This window comes from Artemia sp. Qi Xiang Cuo, chromosome 6, assembly GCF_049724085.1.
Source record: "Artemia sp. Qi Xiang Cuo chromosome 6, ASM4972408v1, whole genome shotgun sequence".
NCBI lineage: Eukaryota > Metazoa > Arthropoda > Branchiopoda > Anostraca > Artemiidae > Artemia > Artemia sp. Qi Xiang Cuo.
This window is the reverse complement of record NC_142799.1, coordinates 8,160,621-8,176,594: the sequence shown is the minus strand read 5'-3', so window position 1 is coordinate 8,176,594 and position 15,974 is coordinate 8,160,621. Positions and strand designations below refer to the sequence as shown.

At 35.0% G+C, this 15,974-nt stretch overlaps 1 protein-coding gene across 2 annotated transcripts in view; it reads left to right on the top strand.

Moving 5' to 3' along the window:
- The first annotated feature begins 6,790 nt into the window (after positions 1-6,790).
- Positions 6,791-15,974, top strand: part of Wdr62 (WD repeat domain 62) — a 250,842-nt gene continuing 241,658 nt past the window's right edge. For both annotated transcript variants that reach the window (XM_089090029.1, XM_089090028.1), the window contains exon 1: positions 6,791-7,044. In XM_089090029.1, coding sequence (XP_088946155.1) covers positions 6,904-7,044 — 141 coding nt within the window. In that variant the 5' untranslated portion in view covers positions 6,791-6,903. The remainder of the gene's footprint in view (positions 7,045-15,974) is intronic.

The following is a 15,974-nucleotide window of genomic DNA, read 5'->3' as shown; positions in this document are numbered from 1 at the left end:
CGCAACGAAGGTGTTAGAATTGATACATTGCTTCCCTCCCCCGCCTTATATTTTTATTAAAGCCTTTTAATCATGGAAAACAATTGAAAATAGAATATCTCTCGTCTAATTAGGCCAGAATACAATTTCTCTCTCTGTCAAGGAAAACCTTGGCGCTATCCATAAACATGTGCTATTAATAATTTCAGATAATGCGCATGCCGCTTTGTTTTGAAACGCTCCTCTTATAAAAAGGTTCTATTTAGTTCACATCTTAAATGCCTAAGGGAAAAGGGACATTTTGAATGAAATAACTATTTCTAAAGAATTAAACTTGTAAACAGAGGCGGAGGAGGAGGGAGATTATTTACATAATAGAAAAAAGAGCGTACTTTACGTTTTCTAGCGAGTATACTCATCATATTGTCAGGTTTGTATTGTTGGGGGGGGGCTATGCCTCCCTGAAATTTGAATTTACTAGTGGGAAGGTAAAATGATTTTATTTGGAAATAAATTAAGAAATTTAGTAAGCTGTACTCACATTATAAATTGATGTATCCATTGCTTCAAAGTCAGTAATATTTAGTGTATTATTCATGATATGTCTAATCATAATGAAAATTTAATCGTAAGGTATGAGCATTTTATACAAAATCTCAAGGACGAATAAAAAATCACTCCTTTTATTTTTAACCAATCACCAGTCGAGTTATCGTATATTGAGCAACCTCCAATCTCTCTTATTGGACCCCCAAAAAACGGATGTTGGCTCAAAAAACAGTCTGGTTAAAAAATTTGGAGTTGAAACAAACTTGTGTGGGGAATCCCCCGTTCGTGCTGCTCGCTTGTTTGCAATGTTCGGGAACCAGTGGGGAATCCCCGCTCGCTTTGAAAGGTACCAAGGAAAGGCAAGCAAAACGTGTTTAATCACGTGTAGAGGTCCCATAGAATAACATTGGAAGGCCATGTGAAAAGATACTCACTCTCTTTGAAAAGGTGTAAAGAATCAAGCAAATTGTATGGGAATTCCTACAGCAGCGGTAGAAATGGTACTTAGTCCTCTACTTAGGTAAACGCTGATTCTATAGGAAGGATACCTCGATGTTGGTTTGAAGGGGCAGTACCCGCAAACATTGGTTTTTGACCCTATCCCCCAAGACGTATCTAAGATTTTCGTTCGGGAGGGGGGGGGGGGAGAGGGGCGCAAAAAATTAAAAAATACACCAAAAACGTGTATGTACATTTTTGTTACGTTTTTGCATGTGGAAAAAAATTTTCGAAAGGAGTTCCAACCCGGTAACTTCCCCTGATTATGGCCTTGCACAACTTTCAAACGCCACAAACTTTCAAACAGTTTTTGGTAACGGACTGTCTAAAAAACTGAATTTTGATATCACTAGATACATCAAAAGAATCAACTTATTCCAAATCAGCTGATTCCAAATATATAACTTTCATCAAGTTTAGTGCTACCCATCAAAAGTTACGAGCCTGAGAAAATTTGCCTTATTTTCGAAAAAGGGGGAAACATCCCTAAAAGTCAAGGAATCTAAATGAAAATCATACCATTAAATTCAGCGTATCAGAGGACCCTACTATAGGAATTTCAAGTTCCCACGTACCCAAATTTTGGATTTTGCATTATTTGCCAGAAGAAAGATCGCGGATGCGTGTTTATTTATTTTTTTTTCCAGGGGTAATCGTATCAAAATGATGGTGCTAAAAGATCGTCAGAGGGTGCATGTGAATGGAAATTATTCGTTCTAGTGCCCTTTTTAAGTGACCAAAAAGATTGGAGAACAACTATCCCTCCTCCCACGAACCCTATATCCCCAAAGTTGTCCGATCAAGATTTTGAGATAGTCATTGTTTAGCATGAATTTTACAGTAGGGGATATTACAGAATTCCTGTACGACATTCTTTTTATTTGTCTTACTTTCTCTTTGCCAACACAATATTGCATGTGGAGATTGTTCCAGAGGAATCGTCCCGGGACTATTTTCAGCAGGTTTGGATTTCCGGGGAAAATTTTCCAGGGAATGGGGATTTCTGGAGTGATCGGGGAAACGATTAGAAAATAGTCTTTTTCAAATGAGAGTAGGCTAAGGAGAACCTTTTTCGGCTGAATCATCCGCAAGAAATTTAACAGGGGGGAGTGGGATTTTCAGCGAGGGTGGAATTGTTTGGAGGGACTTTTACGGAGGGGGGAGTGTATTTTACGTGGAAGGAAATTTCCACGGGAAGTTTCCCATGAGGGGAGGGATTTTTTCTTGGAAGGGGAGCAAGATTTACCAGTATTTTTTGAAAAACGATTAGGAATTATATTTAAAATACAATTTTTTCAACTGAAAGTAAGGAGCAACATCAAAACTCGAAACGAACAGAAACGTTTCCGTGTACAAAGGAGTGTCTCCTCTCCTCAGTACCTTGCTATTTATGCAAAAGTTTGACTGTTTGTTCCAATTTTTTAAGAACGACTCCTGAAACACAAGGGCGTTTTCATTAGAATAGGAAGCTTTTTTTTTTAAATCGCTAAAATTTCAGCATGATGAGCAAGGTATTGAGAAGGGGACAACCTCTTCACACGTGGAATTTCTGTCCGTTTTGAGTTTTAATGTGGCTCCTTACTTTCACTTGAAAAAACATGTTTTTTAAAATTCAATACAGCATAGGACGAAACCATCAGACCCTCAATTTTGAAGATTTATGGTAAAATATCGGGGACTTGAAGCACTATCTACTTCTTGCCAGCTCAAGCTTTAATAACTCCATAAAGGCCAGGGGCGCCAATTGTAGTGGGGGTATTTGCTCACTTCCCAGGGTTCGGAAAATTAACTTTGGTCGGTATTTTCGCTGGAAAAAAATGCCCCCCTTCCTAGATTTTGAAAAAAAGAATTTTCATTAAGAAATTAAGTAATCCTTCCTCCCTACATTTTGTGAACTGGTGCCCCTGCATAAGGAATTCCGGGTCTGTAAATAGCGAGAAACTGACAAGTGAAAAATGTTTCCCAATGCTTAGTTGAGTTGGTGCTTAATAGCTCCTTAAGAATTCCCGCTAGAACAATTGCTGATAGGCCGCTTGCGGTTTAATTCTGTGTACTATGAATTATATATATAGTATATATATAGTATATATATATATATATATATATATATATATATATATATATATATATATATATATATATATATATATATATATATATATATATATATATATATATATATATATATATATATATATATATATATATATATATATATATATATATATATATATATATATATATATATATATATATATATATATATATATATATATATATATATATATATATATATATATATATATATATATATATATATATATATATATATATATATATATCTATATATATATATATATATATATATATATATATATATATATATATATATATATATATATATATATATATATATATATATATATATATATATATATATATATATATATATATATATATATATATATATATATATATATATATATATATATATATATATATCTCTCTCTCTCTCTCTCTCTCTCTCTCTCTCTCTCTATATATATATATATATATATATATATATATATATATATATATATATATATATATATATATATATATATATATATATATATATATATATATATATATATATATATATATATATATATATATATATATATATATATATATATATATATATATATATATATATATATATATATATATATATATATATATATATATATATATATATATATATATATATATATATATATATATATATATATATATATATATATATATATATATATATATATATATATATATATATATATATATATATATATATATATATATATATATATATATATATATGGGTTAAAAACCTAATCTAACGCAACCAAACCTAATCTAACCTAACCTGTCATCACCAAACCTTGCAATTAATTTTAGTTAATTTTTCCATTTCAAGATTTTTATTAACTCGAAGAAATTCAAGTTTTCTGCATTTGGCAAATGACTAATGGATTTTGAGTTGCCCAAGTCAAAAGTATTAAGGGCACCGACATTACGAAGAGGCAGAGAAGAATTAGCGCTCGGAGAAAAGGTAGGCACTTGATCAGTTACAAGCAGAGGTTTTAACCCTTTAGGCCAAGTGTCTATATTTCAGGATAGTTTAATCTAGGCACATATGTTCAGGAACGGGAAGTTTAGGCCCGTGCCCCCCCCATAAGAAATGCCAAGATTTTTTCGATTTTCACTAAGAATTTAGTAAAAATAAACGCAATGCATATATTTCCTGTGTGTGTTGTTGTTTTTTTTTTTTTTCTTTTTGTTTACCTATCATTCTACTCCATTTAACACCTTTGTGTGTTCTATTGTGGAATACAGAGATATTGATTGATTTATAAAAAAAAAAAAACAAGAAGAAAATCAACGCCAATTAGAGAACAATTGCAGTGAAAAGGCAACTTAAAAAGCAGTGTCGTCTTTGTCTCAGTACAAGAGCTAAGGTACCTCATTTATTTGCCCTTATATTTGTTAAAAAAAGACCTAAAAATTGCCCCCTTCTCCCCTCATTAATTTAGCTTAATTTGTACTTTGTAGTTTATTAAAATCCATGTTACCATGAACGTTATTTGAGGAGATAGTGGCTCTCCTTTGAATTTTACGTAATGGCGTGCGGTGCCTTAAAATCATTTCCTGAGACTCAGCCTTCCTGTCTTTTCCGCTGACCGTCTCAAAGACAAAGGGTTCTAGTAGCGAATTCTCACAGGGACACGCCCCCTTTTTTTTAGCAAGCTTGTTAAGCAAATTAATCGCACCAAAGGGAAACTGCCAATGCTGCCACATTGATCAAACGGCATTTCCTTTTTGGTGATTTTTAGTATTTTCCTAGCAGGCATGCTGGAACATTTTTCGGGACTACCCTTTCCTGAACTTTAGAAAGAAAATTCTGCTCCGTTTTAATCGAAAAAAAAATCACACTTTCTGATGATATGACTTTTATTAAACTGAATATCTTTGTCTCCGGCACAAAATGAGAGAAATTAAATGGTTCTATGATTTCTGGGAAAATAGGTGTCTGCATTTACTTTTCTGTCCTTTATTCAGATCCCTTGTCGAAGCTCTAGGTAGACGTTATGGCAAGACCACCCAGTCAAGTCTAAATAGTTTGGCCATACAAACAAAAAGAGGTTTAAGGTACTGTTTCTTTAAGGTACTTCATGGCCTTAACGAACATATAAAAAAAAAAAAAAAAAAAAAAAAAAAAAAAAAAAAAAAAAATGACGGGCTGTAGTACTATGCTCTGCCTTAGTTTCACGTAATGGAGTCTGTCTACTGTTAGGCTATGAAAATATAATCTAAACTCTTTTCAACATTTCTGTAAGAATAAGTCTTAATGTCCCAAAGCTGTATTAAACCCTTAAATTACCCTGTTTAACCCTTAAACCTTTCAGGGTTGCTAACACTTTGAGACAAACTGCACCGGTTGTGTGACCAAATAATACCCAAGTGATTGTGTCTAAAACCATTAAAACATTCTATTTCAGTCTCCATATCTAAGACGAAAAATACTATTTCTTTCATTAATATACTAATCCACTCTCAGAAACAGGGTTGTCTCATGTAGCACGCACTCAGGGTTGCCACCTGTGGCACGAAAGGGCTATTTTAGCACTATTACAGTCAATTTTGTTTACTGTAGCACCGACAATCGCTGTGTAATATGCAAATTTGGGCAATCGTAGCGCTTTAGAAACTGACCATGGTGGCATCCCTGCTCAGAAACCATTTCTTATTTGTTGATTTCTTTGAAATCCGCAGGGATTTCTTTTTGCGTCATATCGGCGATATCCCCTTTCTTTTGCTTAAATCCCGAAGAGGTGACTTAAAGAGGCTCGAAAAACTAAAACTTCACCTAGCTACATGTAGCTAGTTAGCTTTCCAAAAGCTAACACACAAGTATTTGTCCAATTGGAGAGTTATAGCTACTCCCGCCGTTTTTCCAAGCCGTTTATCAAAACACTTGGATAACTATAGGTCTACCTGTTAGCCTGCGAGTCTAGGGGACTTGTCTTTCATGTGTCAATCCTTGAACACGGTAGTCCGCACGAGACTCTAAGCGGGCAAGCCTATTCAGTCCCCTCTTTTGCATACAAGTCCAGTCGGCATTGTCCGTCATGAGTCAAACCGCAAATCTTGATCATCCCTTAGTTCTATGGCTATCAGGGGCGTCGTTGGGGGGTGTCAAGGGGGGCAGTTGCCCCCCCCCCCAATAATGTGGAGAAAAAAAATATTATACATCCCATGCCCTTTGACTATCCAGATATGGACCCGTTTTGCCCCCCAATAAAAATGCCGGAGAATCGCCCCTGATGGCTATCTACCTTAGTTCTACCCTAGGATGGATATGGTAGACAAAATCTAACAACAAGTGAAAATGACATTATTTCATATATATTCCTATATAAGGATTGTATAATCAGGTACATATAGCCCAAATGTTCCGAGATGTAGTTTACCAGCGATTCTGGATCGTACCATGACCTCTAATTGTCCTGAAAATAGAACATTTGTACCGCTTAGACAACGTTGTTTTTTGTTATTTTTTTCATATCATAAATGGATTTGATAACTATTAAGATGAATTTGCATGCAAAGATATATAACACGGAGATTAAAATATTCCGTGCAGGAGCATCCAGTTTAAAGTGTGGTGTAACAGTGAGGCTGTTTAGTGTGCCAACAGATGTTGCCTGAGAAACATGTTTTTTTTACGAGTGCTGACATCTAAATTAATACAATTTAAGTGTTAGAATTTCTATCGAAGGATATTAATTGGTGATAAGTGTAGTTATATATTTCGTAAATTGTTGTTTGGATATAATGGTTAATCTTGTGGCTGATAGTAAAGATAGTGGAATGGAAAGTGACCAAAAAGTGGATGATCCAAAAAGAAAACAAGTCAAGTCTAAAAGTGAGTTAGTTGCAAACACAGAAACTAAAAGGAAGAAAGGAAATAGCACGGTATTGATTTTTCTTTCTTTTTAATTTTTGCCAACTCAAAATCAAAAGACCTTAAAGCCCAATTGTCCATTTTATAGTTTAAGTTAATACTCTGAACTGGTTTCAAGTTTTTTTGGGAACAGGGGCGCCAATTTACGAAAATGTTGGTGAGGATTTTGGTAAAGGTCAAGGGTATTTGTGTATTATATCGAACACACTCAAGAAGTGAAGTTGGGTTAATCATAATGAAACATACCAAAATATGATGAAGATATGATACTTTAGTAACAAAAATACATTAAGTACCTAACCTAACGAACTCTATATATTAAATATTTAATTAAAATATACCTGCACAGTAGTTTATATCACTCAGGCTAAGCTAATTATCTCCGAGTGCACACAGAGAAACCGGTTTTACACCATATCAAGAACAACAGCGTGGTCACTATAATGCACAAGTACCTGATGTAGAATAGCGGCTCTTCAGAAGGACACATGCTAGGCATAAAAGACCCTTTTAGGCTTAACCCCTTTCCAAGATAGCATAAAGTAGCTAAAGTAGAATTTTACCAAAATACCTTCCCGGGACATACTTTAGCCTGCAGACCCATCCCTGAAAGTTTCATTTTCCCAACCTAACCCGTTTCCAAGATAGCCAACAGTAGCTAAATTAAAATTTTACCTGAGGGACATTTTTAGATAACTAATTTTATGTTCATTTTTATATTTTTGTTCGTGTTTTTTGCAATTCATCACCAGACCCCCCCCTCCCCTCTAACGGTCCCATATAGTCTTAGGCTACATAAAAAACTAACCAAAAAATAATGGAATTCTTATATGCAGAGAGTATCAGTGAACTACACTTCATCTTTTCCTCCATTTTATCTTTTTAATCAGTTTTCATCAATTATTATGTTAGTACTTTTACATAGGGTATAGGGCTATATGAGACGATTAAAGGGGAGGAGGGTTTGAGGATGAATTTTCGAAAAGGCGAACAAAACTAAATAGCTCAGCTGATACTTTAACTCTAGCTAGTAACTATGTTGAAAAACAGATTCAAGGCGGTAATAAGCAGTTTTTCCTTCTTAAAAAATCCTGTCCCCAGATATTCCATTTCATTAGCATGTTTCCTTTAGTTGTAGTCGACCTTTAGAAGTTTGCCAAGAATTTGCATTGGTACTTGTCTGTTATAGCGCCGATTACTCAAGTTGTTCATCCATTGACGCATTGTGGAATCACTTTCTTTCGTTAGTTTCTTTCTGCTCAGCATGAGACAAGACAAAAACAAGTGACAGAATAGATGGAAAATATGTAATTTGGGCTATATATTTGCACATTAGGGGGTGGTAAATTATTTGAACAGTGTGAAGTTAGAAACCAATTCTTGCTTCATAATATGCAGAATAATTGTACCCAACACATTTTGCATGCAGACCCGCTATACTTTACCTCCCCCCTAACCCTAATGTGCAAATATATATCCCAAATTTGTTTCTAAAGTATTACATTTTTATCATACTTAGGTATATTTCATTAGGATTAACCTAACTTCGCTTCTCGAGTGGTCCGCGCTATAACATACAAGTACCTTTGCATTTCTTTACAGAAATGTTAGAAAACTAAGAAGCTGCTTTAATCCTAGCTAGTAGGCTATGTTGAACAATAGATTCAAGGCTAAAATAAATTGCCTTTTCAGAGGGTCCCCAATATGTCTCCGTAATCTTCTATCCTGCTAGCATAGGTTATTGACCCATATGTTACTTAGTGCACCTGTCGTGTAAGACCAATATCAATTAAACTCTCCTGGCGGCTCTTGGAAAAGGCAATAATTTCTTTATTGCACCTGGCCTCTCTATGCTATAGCAGCAAGTTTTTTGGATTTCAGTTCAAAAAAAGTATTTTATTTATTACTAATTTAGGTTTTTATGTATTATACCGCCAACACTCAAGTTTACGTTGTGTAAAACTCGAGAACAAACTGGTTTTATTTTGTGCATTAAGAAACAATTAGCTTACAGTAAGTGGAAAACAAGTGGCGGGTGACAGAATACATTATAATTATATGATTTGGGCTATATATTTGCACATTAGGGGTGTTTTTTAGGTCCCCCCCTTAATGTGCAAATATATATCCCAAGTTTGTTTCTAAAGTATTATATTTTCATTATGTTTTGGTATTTTTCATTAGGATTAACCTAACCGCACTTTTCGAGTGTTGGCGGTATAATACATATAGTACCCTAATCTTCAAATAGCATAACCTAGCAATGAATTAAAACAGATAAATTTGTGAAATCAAACAGTTCGTGGTAACGAACTGTAAGTAAGGAGCGACCCGGCTCAATGGTAACCGAAACTCTAAAAAACGGGATTTTGATACCAATAGATACATCAAAAGAATCAGATTTTAATGCTGATTTCAAATATATAAGTTTCATCAAGTTTAGTCTTACCCATCAAAAGTTACGCGCCTGATAAAATGTGGCTGATTTTTGAAAAAAGGTGGAAAAGCCCTTTAAAAGTTATAGAACCTTAATAAAAATCACACCATCATATTCAGTGTATTAAGAACCCTAATATAGAAGTTTCAACCTCCTATCTGCAAAGTTGTAGAATCTTGCATTTTTTGCCGGAAAAATGATCACGCTTGTCTGCTTATTTTTTTTTTTTTATTTTTTTTTTCCCAGGGGTGATCGTATCGACCGCGTGGGCCTAGAACATTATAGGAGGGATCATTGGAATGAAACCTAAAGTTATAGGGCCCATCCTAAATGACCAAAAAAATGAAGTGCATCTAGATCCCCTCCCATGCTTATTTTTTTCCCAAAGTTCTCCGATCGACACTTTGAGACAGTTATTTTATTTAGTATAGTCGAAAATATGATAAAAATGTCTTTTAGGATGACTTGATCCCCCAAAGTCCCCAGGGGGAGGGCTGAAAGTTATGAACTTTACTCAATGTTAACATATAGTATTGGTTATTGGGAAGTATACAGACTTTTTCAGAGGAGATTTTTTCTGGTAGGTGGGGGACGGAGAGGGTCGGGGGCTATATGGAAGGATCTTTCCATGAAGGAAGTTTTCATGGGGGAAGGGACATTGCTATGAAGGGGGCGCCGGATTTCCCAGCATTATTAAAGAAAAAGATCAGGAATTAAATAAAAAAAAACAAGTTTTTCAACTGATCAACTGATTGTGAGTAAGAGGTCATTTTTAAAGAACTGGAAAAAAATTCGAACTATAGTTTAAAGAGCAGGGTATTGACTAGGGGGCGAACCCCCTAATGTACGTGTTAAAAATTTATGAATATAGAAGTTCGTTACGTAAGTTAATTCTAAGTTACGTATATTTATTACCAATAAAAACGTTCGTAAATAAAATTAAACAAGTTTCGAGAAAGCCATTTAACCAAATATAATATGCAAGTTTTGTTTTAATTATTCATGTACGGTGAGCCAAAATCAAAACCTGCATTAATTCAAAAACGTTCAAAAATTAAATAGAAAAAAAACAAGTTTTTTTAACTGAAAGTAGGCTAAGGAACGACGTTAAAACTTAAAACGAACAGAAATTATTCCGTATATGAAAGGGGCTGTCCCCTCCTCAACGCCTCGCTCTTTACGCTAAAGTTTGACTTTCTCACAACTCAATTTTTTTAAACAATAAAAAAACTTTAGCGTAAAGAGCGAGGCGTTGAGGAGGGGACAGCCCCCTTCATATACGGAATAATTTCTGTTCGTTTTAAGTTTTAACGTCGTTCCTTACTTTCAGTTAAAAAAACTTGTTTTTTTTATTTAATTCTATCACTGAAATGAGGGAGTATGCTGAGACGATCTTTTGCTGTCCCTTTAATGGGATCACAAGCTATCCCTGCACTCTATGCTAAATTAAATTTAATATTTGGCTTTTAGCATTATGGCTATTATATTTCACTATAGGAAATGATTAATCAGCCTCAAAGGGCGATTCTTGCTCACTTGAAAGTTGTTTTTTTTTTTCAAAGCGCCTTGCCATATGTTTATATATGTTTAAAAGGAGGGAAAATTAATGCAAAAAAACAAGTTTTTATACGGAAGTAACGAGTGTATTTAAACTTAAAATGAACAAAAAATATTGTTTCGCAGGTTATGCATTATATGTCTACAAAAATAGTCACATGAACTCGTCATATTTTGCAATATCTGTAGACATATACAGATGCATAAAGTAATCGATATCAGGATCGATAAAAAATTATTGAGAGGCTTGTAAATTAGTCTTTTATTTTTGCTTAGTCTTTTATTTTAAATTAGTCTTTTATTTTTACCCATTGACTTTTTTCATCCTCTTATACAATGTAGGTCGGTTTTGTGTTTTCACTAAAGCTTTAATTTCTCATTAATTTAGTTTTCCATTAATACGTTTTGATTTTAAGTGGAAGGTGGTGCATGGCTAGTTCTACGTTTTGTTTCTTAAGCTAATGCCTGACCCAAACTATAGTCACACTTGTTGATGAAGATGGTCAAGATTTACAAATGGTCCGATTTTTCTTTGATTTTAGTGTTACAGAGAGGAAATTTGAAATGACGAAAATTAGTTGGGAAATCAGCACTAAGTTGTCCCCCAGTATTGTCTACTAAATACTATGTTTTTGTGTCTTTTATCAGATTCAGAATGCAGAAAGAAAAGCTACTCTTCCAAGATTTCATTTTTTTTAAATGCGCCTCAAATCTTCACTATGATCGGTCAGTCATAAGAAGTACACTTGAAAGTTGGACAGAGTTGAACACTTTGTTCAACTTTTGACCAAAGTTAAACACTTTGTTCACAAAGTTTTCAAGTTGAACACTTGAAAGTCACCGAATTAAGCACGGGATACATTATCGGCGCCGAAGTCGTTCATAATTTTGTTGTATCCATAGGCAGGACCGTATCCAGGATTTTTGTTCGGGGGGTTGGAGGGCTTAAAAAAAACTTTACAAAACACATTAAATATTATTTATATGCTATTTTGTTACGTTTTTACTTGTCAGGAAAACATTTCAAGGGGAAGGGTTCAAACCCCGTAGCGCACACCTCCTGGATACGGCCTTGCCCATAGATGTGGCCATGGGTGGCTGGTGTTTACTCGGCCACCCGGTGGCCGGCTTAATCACTATAGACTAGGCAATGATAAAACCCGTTTTTCACGTCTTAACTGTTATAGAGCAGGCAATGATAGCAAGGTTTTCATTGCGTATACGATATTAAACTGTGGTTTTTGGGGATTTAGGGGGGGGGGGAGGTACCGCGGTCAAGGTACATTTTTAATATATGTTAGGCTTTACCCCCCAGCCCCCCTAATATGGAAACATATAGCAAAAATTTGCTTCTAAACTATTATATATTCATCCTATTTTATTTCATTAACATTAACCAAACTTGTATTTTTAGAGAGGTCCGGATAATGGGATAGTACCTAATTTCCTTTTAGTGGAGATGAATTTTCCACGGGGGGTATTTTCCGTGGGACGGGGATAAACGCCTAGAGTCGTGGCCACGATATGGCTTGGGCCTAAGTCACTACCAATCAAGAAGAAGATTTAATGTTTAGGTAGTAGCTTGGGGGACATGATAAGCAACAGCTTAGAAAATCATGAATAATTTAGGGGCAAAGATTGAATTCTTAATAGTATGTTGATGGGTGATTCTATGCTATTGTCTCATTCTATGGTGGCTCCCAGCTGTTTATATGTAGTATATTTTTAGTAGCAGTAGTTATGAATGATGAGGGTGTAATGTTGCGGTAAGAACAGTTTTATTCGTATATTTTAATTTTAATTACATTAAGCAACATATCTAATCTTTATTTTACCTGAAATAATAATTTTTGGTACTCTTGCATTATGCGGGCCTTTCTAAAAAGTCAAGTTTGGTCAATGCTAATGAAATAAAATAAATTAGGATGAATATATAATAGTTTAGAAACAAATTTAGGCTATATATTTGCTCATTAGTGGGGGGGGGGGGTAAAGCACAATATATATTAAATACCCAACCTAACCTAGGTACCTCCCCCCCAAAACCCTAAAAAAAAAACAGTTTAATATCGCAAACGCAATGAAAACCACGCTATCATTGACTAGTCTATAGCGGTAAACATGTCAAAACGGAGTTTTATCATTGCCTACTCTATAGTAGTTAACCCGACAGGCCCGCATAATGCAAGAGTACCTAATTTTTCTATTGCCAACAGTTTTGCATAAAAATTGTTTAGAATTTCATTTTTGCTGAATTTTGGACAATTTTATTTTATTTAAGCAAACCTAATTATTCATAGTTTTTATATGTTTATAATACAACTTTTATATTGTTTTCAAGTATCTACCCAGAGTTTGCAAAGCCACCATCTCTTTTATTAAGGTGTGTTTATCAGGAAATTTTGGGGTGCTCTTTTAAATATTTTCGCACCGTCACATCTGAGAAAATATGTTACCTGATTTTTTGTGTGTGTGGGGGAGGGGGAGCTCTGGAAGCAATGGGCATTTTAGGCTTGATTTACGACACAGAGATTTCTGTGAATTGGTGTCACAATCAATTACGAAATATGAGAAAAAAAATGTGTCATTACTATCTTTGTACAACTTTTGATTCCTAGTTCAGAACTGCAATCATAATAGCATCATTCATAGCTGTCAAGCAATAGAGGTTTCAAAGCGAGCTAACCCTAAAATACCCGTTATTTCTACTGCACTGCCTTTTATGGACCTTATTAGAAAGCTGTTAGAACAACAGCACTGCCTTTTATGGACCTTATTAGAAAGCTGTTAGAACCAACAGTTTGGCAGTGTCACAAATCCGGCTTTGTATAAATATAGTTTACAACCCGAGAGAACACAAACCAACACCTAAAAAAAAAAAAAAAAAAAATCTAAAATAGACTATAAAGTATTTATGCAGATTTGGAAGATGGAAAGTGCATCTGAAATGGGTCTGATAGATGACAGGTAAGGGGGAGGTAAGGTAGATGACAAGTAAGGTAAGGGAGTTGACCACCAATGAAGGGCACAAAAATATGAATTGCAATTGAAATCTGTTTAGAGGGATTAATTAAGTAATTGCTAAAGACATTTCATGATTGAATATTAGTCGCATTAATGCACTGGAATAATATTTAAAGCGTGGCAAATTTGAAACTGAGGGGTTGCCCCCTGTCTGTTATCTGGTATACATGCTTGTGGGTTTGACTCCCATCGATGGTGACTTTTTATCGTTTTGCCTTTAATTTCTATTTCGGAATTGAAGTACATAACAGCTGAATGTTTCGTGTTGACTAGTTTGGTTATGCCAAATGAATTGATTATTTTTATCCGGAAGCTACGTACATTATAATGCATGTACACGTAGGTAACTTCTTGGAGTTATAGCTATTCTAAGTAGTTTCTAAATTAGTATTCGAAATGTGTTGAATGTTTAACCCGCTGAGTTGCATGGCTAGATGTACAGGGTCATATTTCAGGAACAAGAAGGAAACTGCGCTTTTAGAACACAGCAACCATAAAACTGCAAGCCTTTTCCGATCATGCCGAGTATAGTGAACATACACACACGCAGGACTCTATCTCGGGGAGGGGGGGTGGTACGACTTCAATCAAATAAGAATTGGTTTATGGCCTGGATTCAGCAATTACTGATGTACTAATTTTAATTTTGTTAGCTTGAGTACCATTAGTCCATGTAGCCAAAACTTACAATAGACAATCGTACCCAGATTCATAGATTTAACAAATTCATTTCGTAAAGAAACACCATTTTCATGACTCGCTAGAGGAGTAGCCTACCATTAGGCAGCAGCTCACGGTATTGGAAGTCTGCGTGTTTATGAGATTCTAGACTAAAACTGCGGACTTCAACCAAAATTTGCTGCCTTTTCCCATGCTCGACTCTTTTAGATTCACCTCAGCAGATTCAGTGGCAAGGCGTTCGTTCTGACATCTGGAACCTGGTAATTTGTTCGTCCCCCCTTCCCCACTGGGGCGGATCCAAGATTTTTTAGGGGGGGAAGGGCAAAATAGGTTGATCTGATAAACTTGCGTTAGGAGCAAGTTTATTTAACCCAAACTTGTGTTAATTAAGTAAATTACCCTACTTTAGACTACGTTAGGGGGGCGCTCCCCTCGCCCCTCCCTTGGATCCCCATCACAAAACTGCTTCCCCATCACAAACATGTTTTCTCGAAAATACTCTTTGCCTTGTAGATCGTTTGGCACACCTCCATAAGCCGCGTTCAGAGCATGTTTTGTTTTATTTTTCTACCCTTATGCCGCTCTTGTTGCATTTTTTATGTATATAGGGTTAAAAAAAATATTTATGTTCTTATCACTATATCCCCTTGTCCCCCACCCCATCGCTACGAAACTGAACAAATAAATAGTATCTACTGTAAGAAATACATATAGGACTGGGTATTAAAATTCATCTGTTTTATTCTATAATCCACCACTATGTTCTTGATATTCTTCCCGTTGATTTGAGTCTTGGGTTTAAGCTTGGAGCTATTGGAAGCAATTTTGGGTACTGTTCTATTAGCTGCAACCCACGCGATATATCGACTGAGTATTAGGACTGAGTATTAAAATTCATCTGTTTTATTCTATAATCCACCACTATGTTCTTGATATTCTTCCCGTTGATTTGAGTCTTGGGTTTAAGCTTGGAGCTATTGGAAGCAATTTTGGGTACTGTTCTATTAGCTGCAACCCACGCGATATATCGTACAGGGAAGATGCTAAAGAAACTAGTCAAACTGGTTTTTTCAACAGTGATTTCCTAAACTGAGGATTGTAAACTTTGATTTATCACTGCGTTTACAATATTGAAACTTTAGTGTTTTGGGGCTTAGGGGTAAAAAAGTACCTAGGTTAGGTTAGGCTACGCATTTAATATATGCCTTATATTATGCTTTAACCCCCCTCTAATGTGCAAAT